Source organism: Microcaecilia unicolor, chromosome 4 (genome assembly GCF_901765095.1).
Source record: "Microcaecilia unicolor chromosome 4, aMicUni1.1, whole genome shotgun sequence".
Lineage (NCBI taxonomy): Eukaryota > Metazoa > Chordata > Amphibia > Gymnophiona > Siphonopidae > Microcaecilia > Microcaecilia unicolor.
Genome location: NC_044034.1, coordinates 363971608 through 363993738, shown reverse-complemented (window position 1 = coordinate 363993738; position 22131 = coordinate 363971608). Strand labels below are relative to the sequence as shown.

Below are 22131 nucleotides of genomic sequence, written 5' to 3'. Positions count from 1 at the left end.
ACATGAATTTACAGAAAGCACTAAAAACAGAACTGTTCAGAAGGGCATACCCCACCAACCCAACATAAAAAACCTGGACATCTGCGACAACTTAACCAAAGATCGTAACGGACATTTCCTAACTCTTCCTTTCCCTCTCTAAGTTCTCCCCAATTGTCTTTACCATACATGTATCTCACTCTACCGTAATATCACCTTGATATTAATCGCAACTTATATTTGTTCATACTGAAATCGGTTAACGCTGATTACGGTACCATGTAAGCCACTTTGAGCCTGCAAAAGGTGGGAAAATGTGGGATACAAATGCAATAAATAAATTACTGGTAGCAGGTATTCTCTGAGGACAGCAGGCTGATTGTTCTCACATGTGGGTCGACGTCTGCGTCGGCCCAGGAAACGGCAATTTTTTTCAAGCAAAAAATTTAAAAGTTTTGCCCAAAGTCTTCTGGCACGTGAATCACGCGCACCGTGCATGACTTCCAGCCTGCTGCGCGAGAGTGCCACTTAGTTAAATCAAAAAGCATACAAGAAACTAATAACTCAAAAGAGGGAAGTGGGAAGGTTTGTGAGAACAATCAGCCTGCTGTCCTCGGAGAATACCTGCTACAGGGTAAGTATCTTCGCTTTCTCCGAGGACAAGCAGGCTCATTGTTCTTACATGTGGGGTATCCCTAGCAACCAGGCTCACTCAAAACAATGAACATTGGTCAATTGGACCTCGCAACTGTGAGGACGTAACATAGATTGACCTGAAACCATAAACAACTAACAGAGTGCAGCCTGGAACAGAACAAAAATGGGTCTAGGGGGGTGGAGGGGGTGGAGTTGGATTCTAAACCCCAAACAGATTCTGCAGCACTGACTGCACAAACTGACTGTTGCATCGGGTATCCTGCTGAAGGCAGTAGTGAGATGTGAATGTGTGGACTATGACCACGTTGCAGCCTTGCAAATCTCTTCAATGGAGGCTAAGTGAGCCACTGATGCAGCCATGGCTCTAACATTATGATAAGTGACATGGCCCTCTAGAGTCAGCCCAGCTTGGGCATAAGTAAAGGAAATGCAATCTGCTAGCCAACTGGAGATTGTGCGTTTTCCGATGGTGACTCCCCTCCTTTTGGGGTCGAAAGAAACAAACAACTGGGCGGACTGTCTGAAGGGCTTCGTTTGCTCCACGTAAAAGGCCAATGCTCTCTTGCAGTCCAAGGTATGCAAACTGCTTTCGCCAGGGCGGGTATGACAGGGAAAAAATGTTGGCAAGACAATTGACTGGTTCAGATGGAACTCTGACTGACACCACCTTCAGCAGGAACTTAGGGTGCTTGCAGAGGACTACTCTGTTATGATGAAACTTGATACAAGGTGCATGCTCTACTAAGGCTTGGAGCTCACTGACTCTACAAGCTGAAGTAACAGCCACCAAGAAAATGACCTTCCAGGTCAAGTACTTCAGATGGCAGAAATTCAGTGGCTCAAAAGGAGGCTTCATCAGCTGGGTGAGAACGACGTTGAGGTCCCATGACACTGGTGGAGGTTTGACAGGGGGCTTTGGCAAAAGCAAACCTCTCATGAAGCGAACAACTAAAGGCTGTCCAGAGATAAGCTTACCCCCTACACAGCAATAAGCACTAATCGCACTAAGGTGAACCCTTATGGAGTTGGTCTTGAGACCAGATTCCAACAAGTGTAGAAGGTATTTGAGCAGGGTCTGTGTGTAGGACAAGAAAAAGGATCGAGGGCCTTGCTGTCACACCAGACAGCAAACCTCCTCCATTTGAAAGAGTAACACTTCTTTGTGGAATCTTTACTGGAAGCAAGGCTTGGGAGACACCCTTTGAAAGACCCAAGGAGGCGAATTCTAAGCTCTCAACATCCAGGCCATGAGAGCTAGAGACTGGAGGTTGGGATGCAGAACCAACTCCTCGTTCTGGGTGATGAGGGTTGGAAAACACTCCAATCTCCACAGTTCTTCGGAGGACAACTCCAGAAGAAGAGGGAACCAAATCTGACGCAGCCAGAAGGGAATAATCAGAATCATGGTTCCGCAGTCTTGCTTGAGATTCAGCAAAGTCTTCCCCACTAGAGGTATGGGAGGCTACGCATACAGGATGCCTGTTCCCCAATGCAGGAGAAAGGCATCTGACGCTAGTCTGTTCTGAGCCTGAAGCCAGGAACAGAACTGAGGGACCTTGTGATTGATCTGAGTGGCAAAAAGATCCACCGAGGGGGTGCCCCACGCTTGGAAGATCTTGCAGGCGACACCCATGTTCAGTGACCACTTGTGAGGTTGCATTATCCTGCTCAGTCTGTTGGCCAGACTGTTGTTTACGCCTGGCAGATAAGAGGCTTGGAGAAACATACCGTGACAGCGAGCCCAAAGCCACATCTGGACAGCTTCCTGACACAGAGGGCAAGATCCGGTGCCACCCTGCTTGTTGGTGTAATACATGGCAACCTGATTGTCTGATTGAATCAAAATGATTTGGTTGGACAGCCGATCTCTGAAAGCCTTGAGAGTGTTCCAGATCGCTCGCAATTCCAGGAGATTGATCTGAAGACCTTTTTCCTGAAAGGACCAGGCTCCTTGAGTGGGAATCCCATCTACATGAGCTCCCCACCTCAGGAGGGATGCATCTGTCGTCAGAACCTTTTGTGGCTGAGGAGTTTGAAATGGACGTCCCAAGGTCAAATTGGATCGAATCATCTACCACTGCAGAGAATTTCGGAAGTCGGTGGACAGTTGGATTACACCCTCTAGACTCCCCGCAGCTTGATACCACTGGGAAGCTAGGGTCCATTGAGCTGATCTCATGTGTAGGCATGCCATGGGAGTCACATGAATTGTGAAAGCCATGTGCCCCAGAAGTCTGAACATCTGCTGAGCCGTGATCTGTTGAGATGCTCAAACTATGGACACCAGGGACAGGAGGTTGTCTACCCTTGCCTCGGGAAGATAAGCTCAAGCTGTCTTTGTGTTCAACAGAGCTCCAATGAATTCTAACTTTTGAACTGGGGTGAGATGGGACTTGGGAGTAATTGATCACAAACCCCAGTAGTTCTTGCACCTGATTAGTCATTCGCATGGACTGTAGAGAGCCTGCCTTTGAGGTGCTCTTCACCAACAAATCGTTGCGATAAGGGAACACATGCACTCCCGGTCTGCGTAGCGACGCTGCAACTACCACTAGGCACTTTGTGAACACTCTGGGTGCAGACGCCAGACCAAAGAGCAGTACACGGTACTGAAAGTGCTGTGTTCCCAGTCGAAATCGAAGATACTTCCTGTGAGCTGGGAGTATCGAAATGTGTGCGTAAGCATCCTTTAAGTTCAGAGAGCATAGCCAATCGTTCTGTTAAATCATAGGAAGAAGGGTGTCCAGGGAAACCATCCTGAACTTTTGTCAGACAAGAAATTTGTTCAGGGCCCTCATGTCTAGGATAAGTGATATCTGGTGCTTCCTATAAACCTTCCCTTATGTTTTTCTAACAGACATTTTTATGGTTCAGCTCACGTTTAGCTAAAATCCCTTTTTTCCTCCTTTATGATTTTTCTTCTTATTGCAATACATCAGTGAACTTTCAGCTTAGTTTATAACTAATTGAATAACACATTTGGTATGAGCCCAGAGATGATATGTGGTACATTTCTTAATAGCCTGGGACAAAGCCCATCCTCTTCGAAATCAGACGTGTTAAAATCAGATTGGCCATATTTTCAAATATTTCAGACACTTTTCGGTTCACTGCTACTGCTCATATACACACTATGGTCCTATTATGTGATCTGCTTTCTGTTTTTTGCTTCTTCCTTCAACAATATGTGCATTTTGGTGCTTCTAGTATACATTTTTCAGTGCATGTGTGACATTCTCTTGGTCCTGGCTTAACTTGGCTCTATTATTTTTGCTTTTGTTTCTTGTTTCATTCCCATACAATATGAGCTCTTTCTATTCTCTTTATTTTTGTCGTTTTGTAATTATTTCATATATTCTTTACTGTATTGTATTAGTATATCTTACATGTTTTTTAAAATAGCATATTTTTTCTTATATTGTTTCTCCAATTTGTACTCCATGATTTTTATATGAACAGTTTTATCTTGTATTTACCAAGGATATTTTTACTATATTAGTTTAGTACATCCTATATATTCACATTTTCATTTTCACAGTCTATTAAGTTACACTATACTCACCTACACATTATATGAGCGCAGATACTTCATGTTATGAATTTTTGTATAGTATCTTTTGTCTCTATTGGAATTTTTAAAATGTCTTTTTTAAATGTTTTTAAATATGATTCATATTTTATTGTTTTACTACCATGTATTCTCCATGTTTATATACATATATTTCATCATGATGTTATTTTATTAGACTCCTGAGGCAGGCACGACCAGCGCCGAAACACAGCACCATATCGAGTCTACCAGTTTTGAGACTACAAGATATTATTCAGGAATAAATTCTGTGTATGACATCTGACTCCCTTGTGTTTTTTTAAAGCCTCATTCCTTCACACTGCTCCCTTATCCTGATTACATACATAGTGTTCTCTGTTCCTCCACCTCAGTGGTTGACCTCTAAGAAAGTTCTAGAGCAATCTTACCATTATCTAGTGGGACCCTTATGTACTCAGTGTATCAGATTGTTAAAGTGCTTTGCACCTTTTTTCTTGAGTTCTCTGATAGTATGCATATTATGCCTGCTACATCCAACTTATCTTATTGCTGTGTTTCAAACATTGTCTGCAGGTTACACATATGGAATGTATCTTTGCTATGTAAAAGTAAGTGAGTTATTGTGTTTTATTCTCTACCTTCTGGGGTTAGCTATGTAAGTATTTCACTGGATGGGACACTGATGGGTGCAACCTCATGAGTTATTCATTACATCATATGATGGGATGAGAGAGAGGGCGCGGTGGGTTTGCTTTTTCTAAGACCTGGTTGGGAGGTTTTATATGTTTTTACATTTGAATATGGGTAGTACATCTTGGAGGATGGGTACTTTCAATTTTTGGGGTTTGAATTCTCCTAGGAAAAGGTCCCTGCTTGATAAAGAAATCTTTAGGTTACAACTGAATATAGTCTTTCTACAAGAGACTCACTTTATTAAAAAGGGGGTGAAATTATTCTATTAGAAGGACTATTCTCAAATATATAATTGCACTCTGCGGTGAAGGAAGAAAAAATGTGGGGTTTCAATTATGATTCATGATACTTTGCCTTTTTCCTTAGTGGAAGAGGTGCAGGATGGAGAGAGTAGAGTCCTGCCTCTGATTGGTGATTTATAGGGACTTTGGGTTACCTTCTTAATATACACATACTCCCAGTGATAACCAGCCCTCCTTTTGGAAGTGTTATATGATCTTTTAAAGCACGAAGCACAGGATAAGCTGTTGATTGGAGAATTTTAATTTTACATTTCATCCAAGTATAGAAAGACTACCAGATAACAAAGGGAGTGTGACTGAGATCCCAAGTCAGTTTCAGAAACTATCAAAGGCTTTTGTCCTTATTGATATTGATGCCCCTGTAAAAGTCACTGGTGAGGTCCCACCTGGAGTATTGTGTTCAGTTTTGGAGACTGTATCTTGCTAAGGATGTAAAAAGAATTGAAGCAGTGCAAAGAAAAGCTATGAGAATGGTATGGGATTTGCGTTACAAGACGTATGAGGAGAGACTTGCTGACCTGAACATGTATACCCTGGAAGAAAGGAGAAACAGGGGTGATGATACAGACATTCAAATATTTGAAAGGCATTAATCCGCAAACGAACGAACCTTTTCTGTAGATGGGAAGGCGGTAGAACTAGAGGACATGAAATGAGATTGAAGGGGGGCAGACTCAAGAAAAATATCAGGAAGTATTTTTTCACAGAGTGGTGGATACTTGGAATGCCCTCCCGCGGGAGGTGGTTGGAGATGAAAACGGATTCCCTATGTATGCAGAAAGAAGCCTGGAATCATGTTACACGGGCAACCACTGTGAACTGCTACAAGCGGGCAAGCTTTGTTAAGGATGTGAAGAGGGACGAAACTGATGCAGCTGTTGCAAACGCATCAGATGAACAGGTTATTGACATCCCAGCTGGTGTTACTAAAGAGGAGTTTCATCGCTACGTAGCTGTTGATTATGATCTACAAACAGCTGACAACAGCACTGATGACGAGATATGCGCCTAAACGCAGGCAACAATGGCTGATGATGAAACAGATGATGAAATGAGCAGCAAGGCACATGATGACGAAATTCAACAACCTCCTCCTGTCACTTTTGCAAGAGCGCTGGAGAGTCTCAACACTGTGCGGACCTATCTGGAGGCCACTGGATGTCAGTGCTATGACAGCTTTTACTGTCTGGCAGATGTAGTGTATGGAACTCACAGACCCAAGACTATAACTGATTAAGTCAAGTAAGCCTGTCAGTTAATGGAGACTGTATACTGTACGTATAACAAACAGTACTGTACATATGTTTATCAGATGTCAAGCTTCTTTGGGTCACAACGGTTAAGTGCATGCATTTGTTTGGTCCCAGACTCTTGCACTTAAGTGGATTGCACTGTGTGTGTGTGTGTGTGTGTGTGTATATATATATATATATATATATATATATATAGTATTTCACCTCACAGGTATTATGTAAACAGGGGCTACACGCTGACTCATTATGATGAAAACAATGTGGGGAGGTGGACGCCTCATATGTGGTGGCCCTGCTCTCTCACAAAAGTTTTGGAAGTTTATTCAATCTGGTTTTCAGAAAATGATTGCTTTTCCCTTGGTATCCATTCAAGATTTATTTAATATGAACCCTAAGTTCTGGATTTTACAGCCTTATTGCTGCTAAGTGTTGCCTTTAAGCTGCCAGATTTGCTAAAGCTTCTGACTGGAAATCTCAAAACATTTTCTATCACCAGATGGCACCAGAGACTGCGGATATGGTTTAATGGACTACCTAACTGCTCTCAGAAGAGATCAACTGTACAGCTTTATTCTACGAGCTATACTTTAGGTTTTTAGTTTGGACTAGCTGTCTGGAACAGAGGCATAGCTAGGTGGGGCGCCAGGAGAGCGATCGCTCCTGCAACGGGATTCAGACGGCACTGGTGCCTATTTTTCAGGTGGTCCATCGCACCTAAGCAGTGCACGGGTACCTCTCCGCTCTCCCTGGCGTCACAATCTGGCTATGCTTCTGGTCTGGGTCTTTGGGGGGTATGGGGGGGGGTGAGGATGTTTGTTGGACTAATAAACTGGATTCACTCTGCGTGATCATATCTTTGTTTTGTATGTTTTCATGTGAATAAAAATTTAAAGAAAAAAAAAATAAAAGAAAAATTTGAAGATCTGCAGGCCTTTTAATCTATCCCTAACCCTGGGAGAACTATGAAAGCTATACTAAGCATCTACATTTATATTTACTGAATTTTCCACATTCATTTCTAGTCCTAATTATAGAGATTCAAAGAAACATTTCATGAAGTATTGGGAGTTGAGGCTGAGGGAATCCCATCTATAAACAATATATAATCTACCAAATAGAAAGAAAATAATTGAGGAAAGTGAGGCTTGTGAAGCTATGTAGGACAACATTAAATAGACAGCTTACACCTAACTTTCTTAGAAAGCCCAGCCAATGAAAATATCAAACCTTCCTTCAAGGTTTTAACGTTGCACTTTTGCCAGAAGTAGGAGAGGGTTTGGGACCAAAAATGTAGATTTTTCCCTGATTTAGAACTGGGGGAAGGGAAAGAAAGAAAAGTCAGTATCATGGAACAGCAGCAAAAACAGCAAAAGAACCACAGACTCATGCAGCCACAGTCAAATTATGCCATGATAGTACATTTATTAATTAAAAAAAAAAAAAGAGCATCTACACAAAAACATCACTTAAAAACAAAATCAGATATGACATTTCACCATAAGACTGGGTCAGGGGTATTAGTTCATCTACATAATCAGATGTTGTGGATTATCAAACCACTAAGAAAATTCTGACCTCTGTTGGGACAGCTCCACACTAAGGAGTGATAGGCTGGATCAATGTACTTTCACTCGCTCTAAACGATTCACAACATATCATTCAGTGGCACATATAGTTAATAGGCTGCTCAACATACTTTCACTCATGGCACTATTTGGCAAATTACTCAGTGCCATATACAGTTAATTTCATGTACGTTATCATTCACTGAGTTATCCCCCCAAAATATAGCCTTTTCAGTGGTTTGGTGATATTCTAGAGCTTCAGGTTAATATATGTGAATTGATACCCCTGATGTATGTAGCCTTATGGCAAAACATGGCCATATTGGATTCCATTTTAAGTGATCATCTCTACTATAATAAAAGGCACTGTCAACGTTGTGAAGCTGACTCCGTGGCTTCAAGTGAAGGGTTCGTAAGGATCGTTAGGTTCGTCACTGTCATCATCTCGCTCGGCCCGCCCTCGCACCTCTGATAGGTCCGCCGCCTTCGACGTCATCACGTTTTGACGCCCTCGACGTCATTGTGTTTCGACGTTGAAGGCGGCAGACCTATCAGAGGCGCGAGGGTGGGGCCGACAGTCAAAGAGCGACGAACCTGATGAAAATTACGAACCCTTCACTTGAAGCCACGGAGTCAGCTTCACAACGTTGCAGGTGGGTGGCTGGAGGGGAGGGGAGAGGAGGGAAAGAAAGGGGGCAACTACCCTGGAACTGGGAGGGAGGGAGAGAGGGGGGGCAACGATCCTAGAACTGGATGGGAGGGCGGGCGGCTGGACCCAGGAACTTGGAGGGGGGCCAGGCGCACCCAGAAACTGGGATGGAGGGAGGGGGGGTGACCCTGAACTGGGAGGGAGGGGGGAAGACCCTGGAATTGAGTGGCAGGGATGGAGAGCAGACCCTGAAACTTGGAGGGGGTACAGACCGCTGGCGGACCCTGAAACTGGGAGGGAGGGGGCCCCTGCCACACACTCATTCTCACACAGACACACATTCACTCTCCCTCTGTCACACACACTCACTCTTTCTGTATCACACACTCACTCACACACACTCTGTAAAACACACACACTCCGAGGAAAACCTTGCTAGCGCCAGTTTCATGTGTCAGAAACGGGCCTTTTTTCCTAGTTTTTTAATAAATATACTACTGTGGCATAATTTGACTGTGGCTGCATGAGTGTGTTCATGATTCCTTTAATGATTTTGGTGCTATTCCTTTTTGTGACTTTCCCTTATTTGTACAGAAGCTCTCAGGAGCTCAGATTTCTATTTTGTTGAGAAAGGGCATCAGTGCTTTACATGCTGAGATATTTCTTAGGTAACCTGCAAATTAAATTTATTAACAACAGATTTTTTACCCTGGTCATTTAAAGATTTATGGATTCAATAATTAAATCTTGGGGAGAATGTATTAGGAATTCTACCATCTTGCTTGTAATGTAAACTTCTATTGCTGTGGCACTGGTCCATTATATTAACTAGATACTTTGCTTTTATCATCCTGGTTCATAGGATGTCTGTATTTCCCTCCTCCACCCTTACTGAATAAACTGTGGACTAAAAATAATGCAGTTATAGTATTTTCAGAATCAATGAATATTCACTGATCCAGGGCCGTGCCTAGGGTCTCCGGCGCCCCCTGCAGTTGGCGCCCCACCTCTCCGGCGCCCCCCTGCAGTTGCCCCCCCCCTCCCGAAAACGATCGCTACACTACCCGCCCTCTTCTACCCAGATCTGAATCCTTTTTTAAATTTACCTCTGTCCGGCGGCAGCGTAGCGTTAGTGAGGAGGCGGTGCTCCCCCGCCCCGACGTGTCAGACAGTCTTCCCTTCGCTCAGTGTCCCGCCTTCTTCTGACGTCATTTCTGATGTCAGAAGAAGGCGGGACACTGAGCGAAGGGAAGACTGTCTGACACGTCGTGGCGGGGGAGCACCGCCTCCTTCTCACTAACGCTACGCTGCCGCCGGACAGAGGTAAATTTAAACAAAAAAATGGAAAAGGATCTGGGGAGAAGAGGGCGAGGTAAGCATGGTGCGGTGGGGCGCCCCCCCAGAGGATGGCGCCCTCCTGCCATGCTTACCTCGCTTACCGTGTTGGCACAGCCCTGCACTGATCGCTTCTGAGCTGACCTTTACCTACCTAGCATGACTTGTACAAATATATCATTAAAAGCAGCAATAGTGACTTGGTATTACTCTTCCTCCATTTTTTAAAATGGTTAGAAATATCATAATTTAGCTATTACCTAAGTAATACATGTCTGTCAACGTGTCTACAATCTGTTTGAGGTTCCTGACACATCCCACTGCTAAGGCTACTAGTAGTTCAAATCCAGCATTGATGGTAGCCGGTGAACTGCATACTGGTATGGCTTGCTCTGCTGGTAACTCTCCACTTTTCATGTACTGCAAATACACATTGGAAGCTGGGAAGATAAAATCATCTATCAATTCCTGAAAAATAAGAAAAGAAATTATCAATCAGGATACCATATTTAGAAACCAAATAATGAAAACTCTAAAATGTAATTACCTTTAAACTATAAAACAGTGAAGGCCCAGTTATTTTAGTCTCAGTACACACCTACGCAGCCTTACGGCTTTCCACATAAGCAATACAGTCTGCTAATAACAAAAGGGATGTCTTCGTCCCATACAAAACAGAATGCTAATGAAGCACTAATAGTATAATAAAGTTATTTACCTGTACCAGGTATTCTGAGGCCAGCAGGATATAAATTCTCACATATGGATGCTGTCAGCCAATGGAGCCAGATACAGAAAATGTGTAACTGCAATATTCTAACTTACAAAGCTTTCTAGGAGAACTGCACATGTCCAGGTGCTCCTGTGTTGGCTCTACATGATTCTATCTCAATCCATATTCCAACTTTGAAGTTAGTACAACCCAGCTCTCAAGGAAGATAGACTGATGTTGAAGACTTATATTATCCTGTGTTTAGACAGCACATACTACCTCAAGGATCAGTATTGGGGCAGATGCTGTTCAATATACTTGAGAGCAACATTGCAGAAAGGTCAGTAGGAAATGTTTGCCTTTCTGCAGGTGACACAAAGATTTGCAACAGAGTAGATACACTAGAGGGAGTGCTACTAATACTACTTATTTCTATAGCACTACTAGATGTATGCAATGCCATACACTTGAACATGAAGAGACAGTCCCTGCTCGAAAGAGCTTACAATCTAATGAGGAAGAACAGGACAAATAAGGGATAAGGGAATTAATAAAGTGGAAAGATAAAACATACAAGGGTACTGTACAAATGAATAGGGGTTAGGAGTTAAAAGCAGTATGGAGTGGACAACATGACAAGTGATCTAAAATATTAGAAGAATGGTCTAATGTTTGGAAATTAAAATATAATGAGAAGAAGTGTAGAGTGATGCACACGGGGTGTACAAACCCAAAAGAGCTGGATCTGCAGGGGGCGACAGGCTGATAAGCACAGACCAGGAGGGACCTTGGGGTAATAGTGTCAGAGGATCTCAAGGCAACAAAACTAAACAATGTGACAAGATAATGCCCATAACCAGAAGGACACTAGGCTGCATATAAAGAGACATATCCAGTAGAAGCAAGGTAGTGTTAATATGCCCCTGTACAAGTCATTGGTGAGGCACAATTAGTAGTACTGTGTTCAGTTTTGGAGACCATATCCCGCTAAAGACATCAAAAGACTTGAGGCAGTTCAGAGGAATACAGCAAAAACAAGTATATGTTATAGTATTTTGAATTTGTGAATTAAGGCCTTTCACAAACATATGGAATGGACCAATGATTGATTACAGAGTGAACTGATAGCTCTGAGCTGTGGTTTCACTCTGTATTCTGAAGGTCATTCTATTATTTTTTTTTTCAAAATGTGTTGCTTTGATTTATGTAGTTGTAAAGAGTGATTTGTTTTTTGAATTTCCCCTTGATTACTGCATGCAGTTCTGGTTGCCCCAGGATGTAGTATACAGTACAGAAAAGGCCAACCAAAATGATGAGAGACGCAACTACCACCTTGTGAAGAAAATCTAAACAGGTTAGAGTTCTTAAGCTTGGAAAAGAGACAGCTGAGAACAAATATGATAGAGGTCTATAAAATCATGTAATGGAGTAGGGCAGAACAGGAAAATAGGAATCATTCATTTATTTTATCAAACAGTGCCAAGACAAGGGGAAATGCCAATGAAACTAAAAGATAGAATATGCAAACAAACTGGAGAACGTATGTTGAGTGAAAAAATATTATCAAACTGTGGAATTTGGTGATAAAATATGTGGCCAGAGTGGGCTTAAAAAAGGGTTTAGGCAAGTTTCTGGAAAAAAAATCCAATCATTTAATATCTGGAAAGTCACCACCATGTACCTCTGGGAATCAGCTATAGGGAACATTTGGGATCCTGCTGGGCATTTGTGACCTGGATTGGCCACGTCAAAGACATAAGAATTGTTATACTGGGTCACACAAAAAGTCCATCAAGTCTTTTTTTTGTGTGTGTGTGTGTGGGGGGGGGGGGGGGGGGGGAGTTAATCAGTAATTGCACAACAAACTGGAGCTGGGTTTTTGGGACCATGATAGCAGGGCTTGGGTGTGAGCCAGTCTGTAGCTCGGCTAGGGTCAGCTATCATCAATGAATGGTGAATAAATGGTATCAGATCCCTGACCTAAAAAGGTCAACAACTGGTGGGTCACCCCCCCCCCCCCCCCCCCCCCAAAAAAAAAAAAAAAAAAGAGAAATCCCAAAAACATACAGCACCTCAACAAATTTTAGCTAGCACTGACTAATCTGTTCAAGTCACTTTCATGTCAACTTAGTAAACTCACAAAGGAAAACACAGAACATACTTTAATTATGTTAGCGCCTCCTTTTTCACAGCCAATATGGTATTTCTTTTCTGGAGTTTGAAATGCCAACAATTCTTTAGTCACACCAAGATGCCCTTCCAAAATGGTCTCTTCTACACCAGTTTCGCCTGTTCTTTTCACCTCATCCTATCAATGAAAAGGAAATCAATAACTTCACAGGTCAGTTTGTTAAAAAAAAAAGAAAAAGAAAAAAAAAAGAGCAATAAATACTTAAATTTAATAAGAGCAAAATTACTAAGCATTACAACCTACCTTTATCCTTTTGAGCCAGTCAATTTCATTATTCAGCAGAACCTCTGCATTGGGCATATTAATGCTACTGATGTAAGCATAGTTAAGCAGGTGTCTTAACAGCGTGAAATAGTCTCCTGCATGTTTGGCTCTTTCTCTAGCAGTGCTCTGTAATAAAACATCAATTGCACATTGAGATGCATTTCACAGAACAGAATGTTCAAATACATGGCTGCTGTAATCTAACAGAAATGTACAAATCTAGCACTAGCTAAACACAGGTTATTTTGTAGCCCTCGTCTCTTTACATTTACAGACTGCTTCTGCAGTTGCTCAACAGGATAATTTTCACACACACATATTTTTAACATACAATGCAAAATTTGTTTATAAAGGAATATAAACTAGAATTGATATATAAGAATATTTAAAAGACTTTACCCCCAACACAGTGAACAGTAGAGTAATGAAGAAGAGAAGAGGCCTGTGTCCCATGCAACACCTTGTAGCCATAAGAAAGAACTGTTCCTGTGCCATTTGCCGAACAATTCTGAAATATGCAAAAATGTACATGTTTCAACATTTTCATATTAATTTTCAAAAGCATAATGTAAAATCATATCACAAAAACAACTACGAGAGGAGAAAGAAAACAAACGAGAAGAGAACATCTTCTACACCCCAGGTCGGCAGGGAAAAGAAATGGTGCATTTGAGGTGGTGGGTGAGGGGGGACACACCATGGTCATTATTAAAGTGATAGCTGATGGCTGAACTTGGAGCCCACAATACAGGGTTCCACAAGGAGCCCCGATACAGCCTCAGGACTGTTGCTACATGACTACATTTGAAGTGGAATAGTCTATTAAAATAGGGGAAGAAACAGTGGTGTGCTGGAGCAGGCTCTCACAGGCTCGCAAGAGCCGGTTGTTAAGTTTTTAAGAATTTTGGGAGCCGGTTGTTAAAGTAGGGCACTCCATGGCTACTTCTGGCTCCCAAAATGTGGGCTTGGGCCCCCTGATGAATTCTTTTACTTTGCTGGTGAGGATGCTGAGCCCTGCCAGCCAAGTAAATAGACTGCTGCTGCTCCCAGCTCCTTGTTCCAGCTCTGAGCAGCAGGCTGGGACTTCTCCAGCATGCGTGAGAAGTTTTAGCATGCTGCTCAGAGCAAGACTTTGGGAGTGGTGGCAGTCCATTTATTGGTTGCCAGCAAAGGTATGCCTAGCGTGCCCGCATGAAGGGAGGGAGGAGAGAGAGGCAACTGTTGCTCCGCCCCCCCCCCCCCCCCCTTCCAACTGCAGAGCTGGCTACGTCCGGAGAAAGAGCCTGTTAAAAATTTACCAGCACACCCCTGGGAAGAAATCCATAGCTAGGTGTGAATGAAGGCTCATAGCTTTGAGAGAATTGGAAGAATAAAGAGAAAAGAGGAAAGCAAAGTTGTGTGCATGAAGATCTGCTTTCTTAACATCACACTAATGAAGGTTCTAAAAGCACTGAATGTAGAAGATCGATCTGATTTCCTCTCTTTGTTCAGGCTCCTTTGGTATGATGGGAAAAGTGCATGTGCACCCACCGAGATGGATTAGGTTGTGTGGTAAAATGGTGAATTTTCCAGCATGTGAATTATAAGAAAACTAGTAAAAAAAGGCCCGTTTCTGGAGCCAATGAAACGGGCGCTAGCAAGGCTTTCCTGTGCCCCCCCCCCCCCCCCCACCCGTCGTCAATGTGGGTGAATTGCTCCGCCTCCACCCTCAACGTCATAACGTTTGACGCGAGGGCGGGGCCCCGAGGCTGTGATTTTCTTGGCTTCAGAGCTTCGAATTTACGAACCTTGGCTTCAGTGACATCATCTGACAATAGAACGTTGAGGGTGTGTTTTATATATATATAGATTTCATGAAGTGTATTTCTCTAGTTTGGCCAGCAGGTGGTGTATGTTTTATGTTTAAAGCTGTTACAGAGAAATTACTGTTCCTTCTTTAGTTTAACAGGAAGAGGAAGTAACCTGCAGTGATGTGGCTAGCTACTTTTAAAAAATGTTGTTCTGGGGTCTGATTAGTCCAGGAGCTCAAATTCAGTCTGGAAATACTGGATTTTTCTCCAGTCTCAGTTTGGAAGTGGACAGAGAAATACCTCTTTACTGAGACCCTGTGAGCAGTTATATTCTGTAACCTGTAAGCAGCTATATTTCCTGTACTTCCCAGGCACTAACCAGGTAGTGATAAAATGTTTAGTTTTATAATCCTTCCCGTTCACATTAATTGATTTGATTTGCTTACTTTATTTATTTTTTGTCTATTAGATTGTAAGCTCTTTGAGCAGGGACTGTCTTTCTTCTATGTTTGTGCAGCGCTGCGTATGCCTTGTAGCGCTATAGAAATGCTAAATAGTAGTAGTAGTAGTAGTAATTGATCCTTATTCAGTTAACTGTTATTTGCCTGTTATTTTCCATCTGTTTTTATAGTTCACTGTTCAACATTTTTATGAAAATAAGTACAATTGTTTATTGGCTCTGCTTGTCTGGATTGACTAAGGATCCTGATGGTTTGTGTGCTGGGTCTGTAAGTGCTTTCTAGGAAATGTGGGACCACTGGGAATGTGGCCCCCAGTAACCTAGAAATCACCAGGAATACTTTGAGAGCAGGGGACTCACGTAAGTGGCAGGAGCAGGTGGACTTGAGCTGTGCTGGAGATAGACTCTCTAAGTGGCTGCAGGGTTAGTCCCAGGTGGGTGCTAGGCGTTTCGTGACAGGTTGTTCTGCATATTCCACTATTGAAGGGTGTGAAGAGCCCAGCTGTTCATCTTTATTTGATAACAAAATGTTCTCGTCAACTGTATCCTCGTAATGTTGAGTTCCTTAATGTGATCTTACTGCTACAAATAACCTCTTATGGATTAATGGAGATATAGTTGATTGATTTGCTGTAGAAGTATTATTATCCTTTGTAGCTCTTAGATTTGATGACAGTTGTTCCATATAACCAACACCACCATGAGAATGCAAGCTAAGGGATGTACCCCCCTCTGATATAGGAGGAAAGCTTTGTCCATTTCTATATCTACCAAGGCTCCACTATACTGGATTTGCCTCGATGGTACAAATCCTAAAAGCTTTAATATTTGAACTACCATCTAAAAAGCTCCCATGACTTCAAGAGAAGACCCTTTCAACAGCCGATCATTCAGGAAGGGAAAAACAGACTTCTTTTGTTTGAATCTGGGCAATCACCACTAGGCATTTTGTGAACATTTCTGATGCTCAGAGTCCGAAAGAAACTTTACTCATTTAAAAGATTTTACAACTGCCTTTCCTGGTCTCAAACAAGATCACCAGAAGTGGTTTACAAAGTAAAATATATATAATTACTAGACTAAACAAAACTATAAGCAATATTATATATGACAACATACATATCATTAAGTACATAAGTACGTAAGTACATAAGTACATAAGTAGTGCCATACTGGGAAAGACCAAAGGTCCATCTAGCCCAGCATCCTGTCACCGACAGTGGCCAATCCAGGTCAAGGGCACCTGGCACGCTCCCCAAACGTAAAAACATTCCAGACAAGTTATACCTAAAAATGCGGAATTTTTCCAAGTCCATTTAATAGCGGTCTATGGACTTGTCCTTTAGGAATCTATCTAACCCCTTTTTAAACTCCGTCAAGCTAACCGCCCGTACCACGTTCTCCGGCAACGAATTCCAGAGTCTAATTACACGTTGGGTGAAGAAAAATTTTCTCCGATTCGTTTTAAATTTACCACACTGTAGCTTCAACTCATGCCCTCTAGTCCTAGTATTTTTGGATAGCGTGAACAGTCGCTTCACATCCACCCGATCCATTCCACTCATTATTTTATACACTTCTATCATATCTCCCCTCAGCCGTCTCTTCTCCAAGCTAAAAAGCCCTAGCCTTCTCAGCCTCTCTTCATAGGAAAGTCGTCCCATCCCCACTATCATTTTCGTCGCCCTTCGCTGTACCTTTTCCAATTCTACTATATCTTTTTTGAGATACGGAGACCAGTACTGAACACAATACTCCAGGTGCGGTCGCACCATGGAGCGATACAACGGCATTATAACATCTGCACACCTGGACTCCATACCCTTCCTAATAACACCCAACATTCTATTCGCTTTCCTAGCCGCAGCAGCACACTGAGCAGAAGGTTTCAGCGTATCATCGACGACGACACCCAGATCCCTTTCTTGATCCGTAACTCCTAACGCGGAACCTTGCAAGACGTAGCTATAATTCGGGTTCCTCTTACCCACATGCATCACTTTGCACTTGTCAACATTGAACTTCATCTGCCACTTGCACGCCCAATCTCCCAGTCTCGCAAGGTCCTCCTGTAATCGTTCACATTCCTCCTGCGACTTGACGACCCTGAATAATTTTGTGTCATCGGCGAATTTAATTACCTCACTAGTTATTCCCATCTCTAGGTCATTTATAAATACATTAAAAAGCAACGGACCCAGCACAGACCCCTGCGGGACCCCACTAACTACCCTCCTCCACTGAGAATACTGTCCACGCAATCCTACTCTCTGCTTCCTATCTTTCAACCATTTCTTAATCCATAATAATACCCTACCTCCGATTCCATGACTCTGCAATTTCTTCAGGAGTCTTTCGTGCGGCACTTTGTCAAACGCCTTCTGAAAATCCAGATATACAATATCAACCGGCTCCCCATTGTCCACATGTTTGCTTACCCCTCAAAAAAATGCATTAGATTGGTGAGGCAAGACTTCCCTTCACTAAATCCGTGCTGACTTTGTCTCATCAGTCCATGTTTTTGTATATGCTCTGCAATTTTATTCTTAATAATAGCCTCCACCATCTTGCCCGGCACCGACGTCAGACTCACCGGTCTATAATTTCCCGGATCTCCTCTGGAACCCTTCTTAAAAATCGGAGTAACATTGGCTACCCTCAGTCTTCCGGTACTACACTCGATTTTAGGGACAGATTGCATATTTCTAACAGTAGCTCCGCAAGTTCATTTTTTAGTTCTATTAATACTCTGGGATGAATACCATCAGGTCCCGGTGATTTACTACTCTTCAGCTTGCTGAACTGACCCATTACATCCTCCAAGGTTACAGAGAATTCGTTTAGTTTCTCCGACTCCCCCGCTTCAAATATTCTTTCCGGCACGGTGTCCCCCCCAAATCCTCCTCGGTGAAGACCGAAGCAAAGAATTCATTTAATTTCTCCGCTACGGCTTTGTCCTCCCTGATCGCCCCTTTAACACCATTTTCGTCCAGTGGCCCAACCGACTCTTTGGCCGGTTTCCTGCTTTTAATGTATCTAAAAAAATTTTTACTATGTATTTTTGCTTCCAACGCTAATTTCTTCTCAAAGTCCTTTTTTGCCCTCCTTATCTCCGCTTTGCATTTGGCTTGGCATTCCTTATGATCTATCCTGTTACTTTCAGTTGGTTCTCTTCTCCACTTTCTGAAGGATTGTTTTTTGGCTCTAATGACTTCCTTTATCTTACTGTTTAGCCACGCCGGCTGACGTTTAGTCTTTTTTCCCTTTTTTCTAATACGTGGAATATATTTGTCCTGAACCTCCAGGATGGTGTTTTTAAACAGCATCCACGCCTGACGCAAGTTTTTTACTCTGCGAGCTGCTCCTTTCAGTCTTTTTTTCACCATTTTTCTCATTTTGTCGTGACATACACAATGACAAGTTAAATTAATTAAAATATGAAAACGTTGTACTGTGGTTAAATAGCTCTTAGGGGAGATTATTTATGTTCTTTACCACTGATTTGTTATTCAACTACTGACTGATCAAAAGAGATTACATCACATCCTTGTGCTTCTCAGTTTCCACCTGCTGGTAGGATGGCATATACACCCAAGCATTTGGACAGGTCTGGTGGGACGATAAGGAAAACATGCTAACCCTAATTCTCCTCCTTTTCACCGCTTTGTAAGTGGGGATAAATAGTAGTGCCACAAAGTGATGTGTTAAGGCAATACATTTTTTAACAAGATGGTCCATTGTGTTACACCATTAACAATGATTTACCGCTTATATAAAATATTTGATACTGCATTTTTTTAAACATGTGTTCAGTGCTGGTATTCCTACAAAAAGACATAACCAAACCAAAGCAAACTTACTTGCTGTGACAGTGTAATAACATGTCAATGATAAAAGTCTGCCATGCTTTTTCTTTACTAAGTGCATCCAATGCTGTTGGAATCAATGCAAAACAGAGCGTCATTGCCTCCAGAGCTTCACAGCATACTTGTTCATCTTCTAGATCTGGTTCATTCCCCGCATTTGTCTGAAATACAATACAGTTATTAGCATGGGCACAGTTTGTTTTAAGCTGTTAAATCTGGAAGCAACTAAAAGTGCCTTCTTGATCTCAGTCCCACACTTAATGGCATCTTCATTTTTATGTCAGCTTTTCATAACAGATCTTGCCATTATACAATGGTGTCAGCAGTATTGAACACCATGGCCTCCAAGACCAAAAGGAATAGCCTGTAATTATTCTTCAAGTCAGTACAACCAAAGATGATACTTTTAATGCCTCCCAATATACCAGGAAAGACACTGCACACATCAATAAAGCCTAACATTTTCATATTAACTAGCTTAAGATCCACAACAAGTTATGAAACTGGAGACTAGTCACAGGCTGCAAGGTTGAAGTTTGGCTGAAGTTCAAAGCTAAAGCATGCATTCTAAGCTGTGTGTATGAAAACTTCAACCAGTTTAGGATAAGGAAATGAAGACAAAGAAGTCTTACCTTTTCATATATTTTACTTATCTCTTCATTTGAGCTGAATATCAGTTGCACTGATCCACATCCCGATGCCCAAATCATTTTTTGTATCGCTCTGATCACACAAACATCAGGGATGTATTTAGAGGCCTAAAAACAATTGGAAAACCAAGCACACTAGTATTAACTATCAACTGCCCCAAAACATTAAACTTCTTTGTCTTTACTTATACAACCAATACTACTTTCCCACATCACTACATTTTAGATATAGTATTTCTCAGGAAATTATAACAGAGAGAAATAGGATTCTGACTGGGCTGTATTTCAATGATACAGAGGGCAAGAAATACTGCATAATAGAAATAATTTAATAACTTTTTAAGTCTCGCAATTCTATAAGGTTGGACATATGTGGAAAAGAACCACAATGTGTGTAATACATATTAGTATCTTATTAGCATGTATTTTGTTATATCATTTTTGAACACTAAGAAATAAAAATTGGATCAAGTATACCATGTACCTTCTCCAAATATGGCATTAACGAACAAAGAGCATTCGCTCCTTCAGAAGGATTATGTTCCCTTTACAAATACATAGACAATCTTATAATCAAAGAAAACAGAAATACTGGCTATTGAAATCCTATACAGATACTACTAACCTCATCAGATATTTGCTGAGCTAGACGAATTGCAACATTTCTTAACATACATTCAGATGTTGGATTGGGAATGTTCTGTAGGGCACTCTGTAGCACTACGGCCTGGTCATGTGTAGCCTGATTTATCTGGAATTTATGATTTTCATTAATTAAATGAAAGAAATTTATAAAGCCAAAAGCTCAAACGAAATAGCATTATAGACATTTGCTAAAGTAACAAAATACATTTTCATTGTAGGCATAAATAAATCAGAAAAATACTTTAAAAAAATAGAGTGAAATAGTACTTTCATGTTTTCCTAAAATGATAGGCTGAACTTGCATCAACAATATTTTTAAATTACCAATATTCAAAGAACATTGTTTTAGTGAAAATGAGTTACCGGCGACATGGGGCTCGTTGTGCCTTCAACAACTGGCTGACAAGCTTCCGCCACAGCTCGGACATGGCCAAAGCCAATTGCTGTCAGGAGCAATTTGGCTATTTTCAGAGCATTAAGGTAAGCACCCCGCCGTGTCTCCATATCAGAATTTGGCAGGAAATTATTCCTTGTAAGCATACTCAGTACAAGAGGCAGCCCACCACTCTTCAAGAAGTTGTATTGAAAATCACTAGCATCCTCTCCCAGAGGTGCATTGGCAGGCATTAACAAGGCATAGACAACCTGTATAAAAATAAAATGTAATTTAACAAAGAAGTTCTAACAGATTTGCACAGCAATTCTAGTAAGTGTCCAAAATACGACTGCAATTTATTCTGCTCAATAACTTTTCTTGCTCTGGAGGAGTGGCCTAATGGTTAGTACAGCAGCCTGAGAACCAGGGAAACTGGGTTCAATTCCCTCTGCAGCTCCTTGCGAATCTGTGCAAGTCACTTAACCTCCATTGTCCATGTACAAAATAAGTACCTGTACATAATATGTAAACTGCTTTGACTGTAACAGAAGGGCAGTATATCAAATCCCATCCCCTTTCCCTTCCCTATTCCCCTTTTAAAAAAAAAAAGTCTTATTCCAAAATGTACTTTGTCCTACAATACTCCTACATTTATTTTTTAGGAAATAGAAAAGTGAATGAATTGCCTATTACTGTCATACTCCCAGATACACTTTATGAAGTTCAGCTGTGTTTTTTTTTTTTAGCTCCCCATATACCAAAACAAATCTTGAAGGGGGGGCAGTATGAGGAGCAGCACAGCTATATATCCAGATTTATAAATATGAGAAGATCTTTAATAATAAAATCACCTCAGAACGTAAATAATTAGAATGAGAAAGGAGAAGCTTAATTTAGAAGTAACACAAATGTGTGTCAAACTCAGTGGCAGAGCTAGGTTTAATATTTGGTTCTTGTCTTCTGCTCCCTGATTTGACCAGGGATGCTGCAGAGGCAGCACTCGACAGTGCCTGCAGCAAGGAGTCAATCATCATACCATGGCAGTGATTCTCAACCCAGTCCTCAAAACACACCCAGCCAGCAGGTTTTCAGGATTTTCACAATGAATATACATGAGAGACTTGCATACAATGAAGGTAGTGCATGCAAATTTATCTCATGTATAAGTATTGCAGGTTTCCTGAAAACATGACT

The 22131-nt window shown here is 41.7% G+C and overlaps 1 protein-coding gene across 1 annotated transcript in view; it reads right to left on the bottom strand.

The window, feature by feature from the left end:
- The window catches only part of USP9X (ubiquitin specific peptidase 9 X-linked), a 377318-nt gene that overhangs the window by 114914 nt on the left and 240273 nt on the right, over nt 1-22131 (bottom strand). Inside the window, exons 23-30 of the mRNA XM_030202341.1 lie at nt 20925-21206; nt 20542-20667; nt 19899-20024; nt 19261-19427; nt 13550-13658; nt 13130-13276; nt 12857-13003; nt 10244-10451 (exon numbers count right to left, since the gene is read on the bottom strand). Of these exons, the coding sequence (XP_030058201.1) occupies nt 10244-10451; nt 12857-13003; nt 13130-13276; nt 13550-13658; nt 19261-19427; nt 19899-20024; nt 20542-20667; nt 20925-21206 (1312 nt within the window). The remainder of the gene's footprint in view (nt 1-10243; nt 10452-12856; nt 13004-13129; nt 13277-13549; nt 13659-19260; nt 19428-19898; nt 20025-20541; nt 20668-20924; nt 21207-22131) is intronic.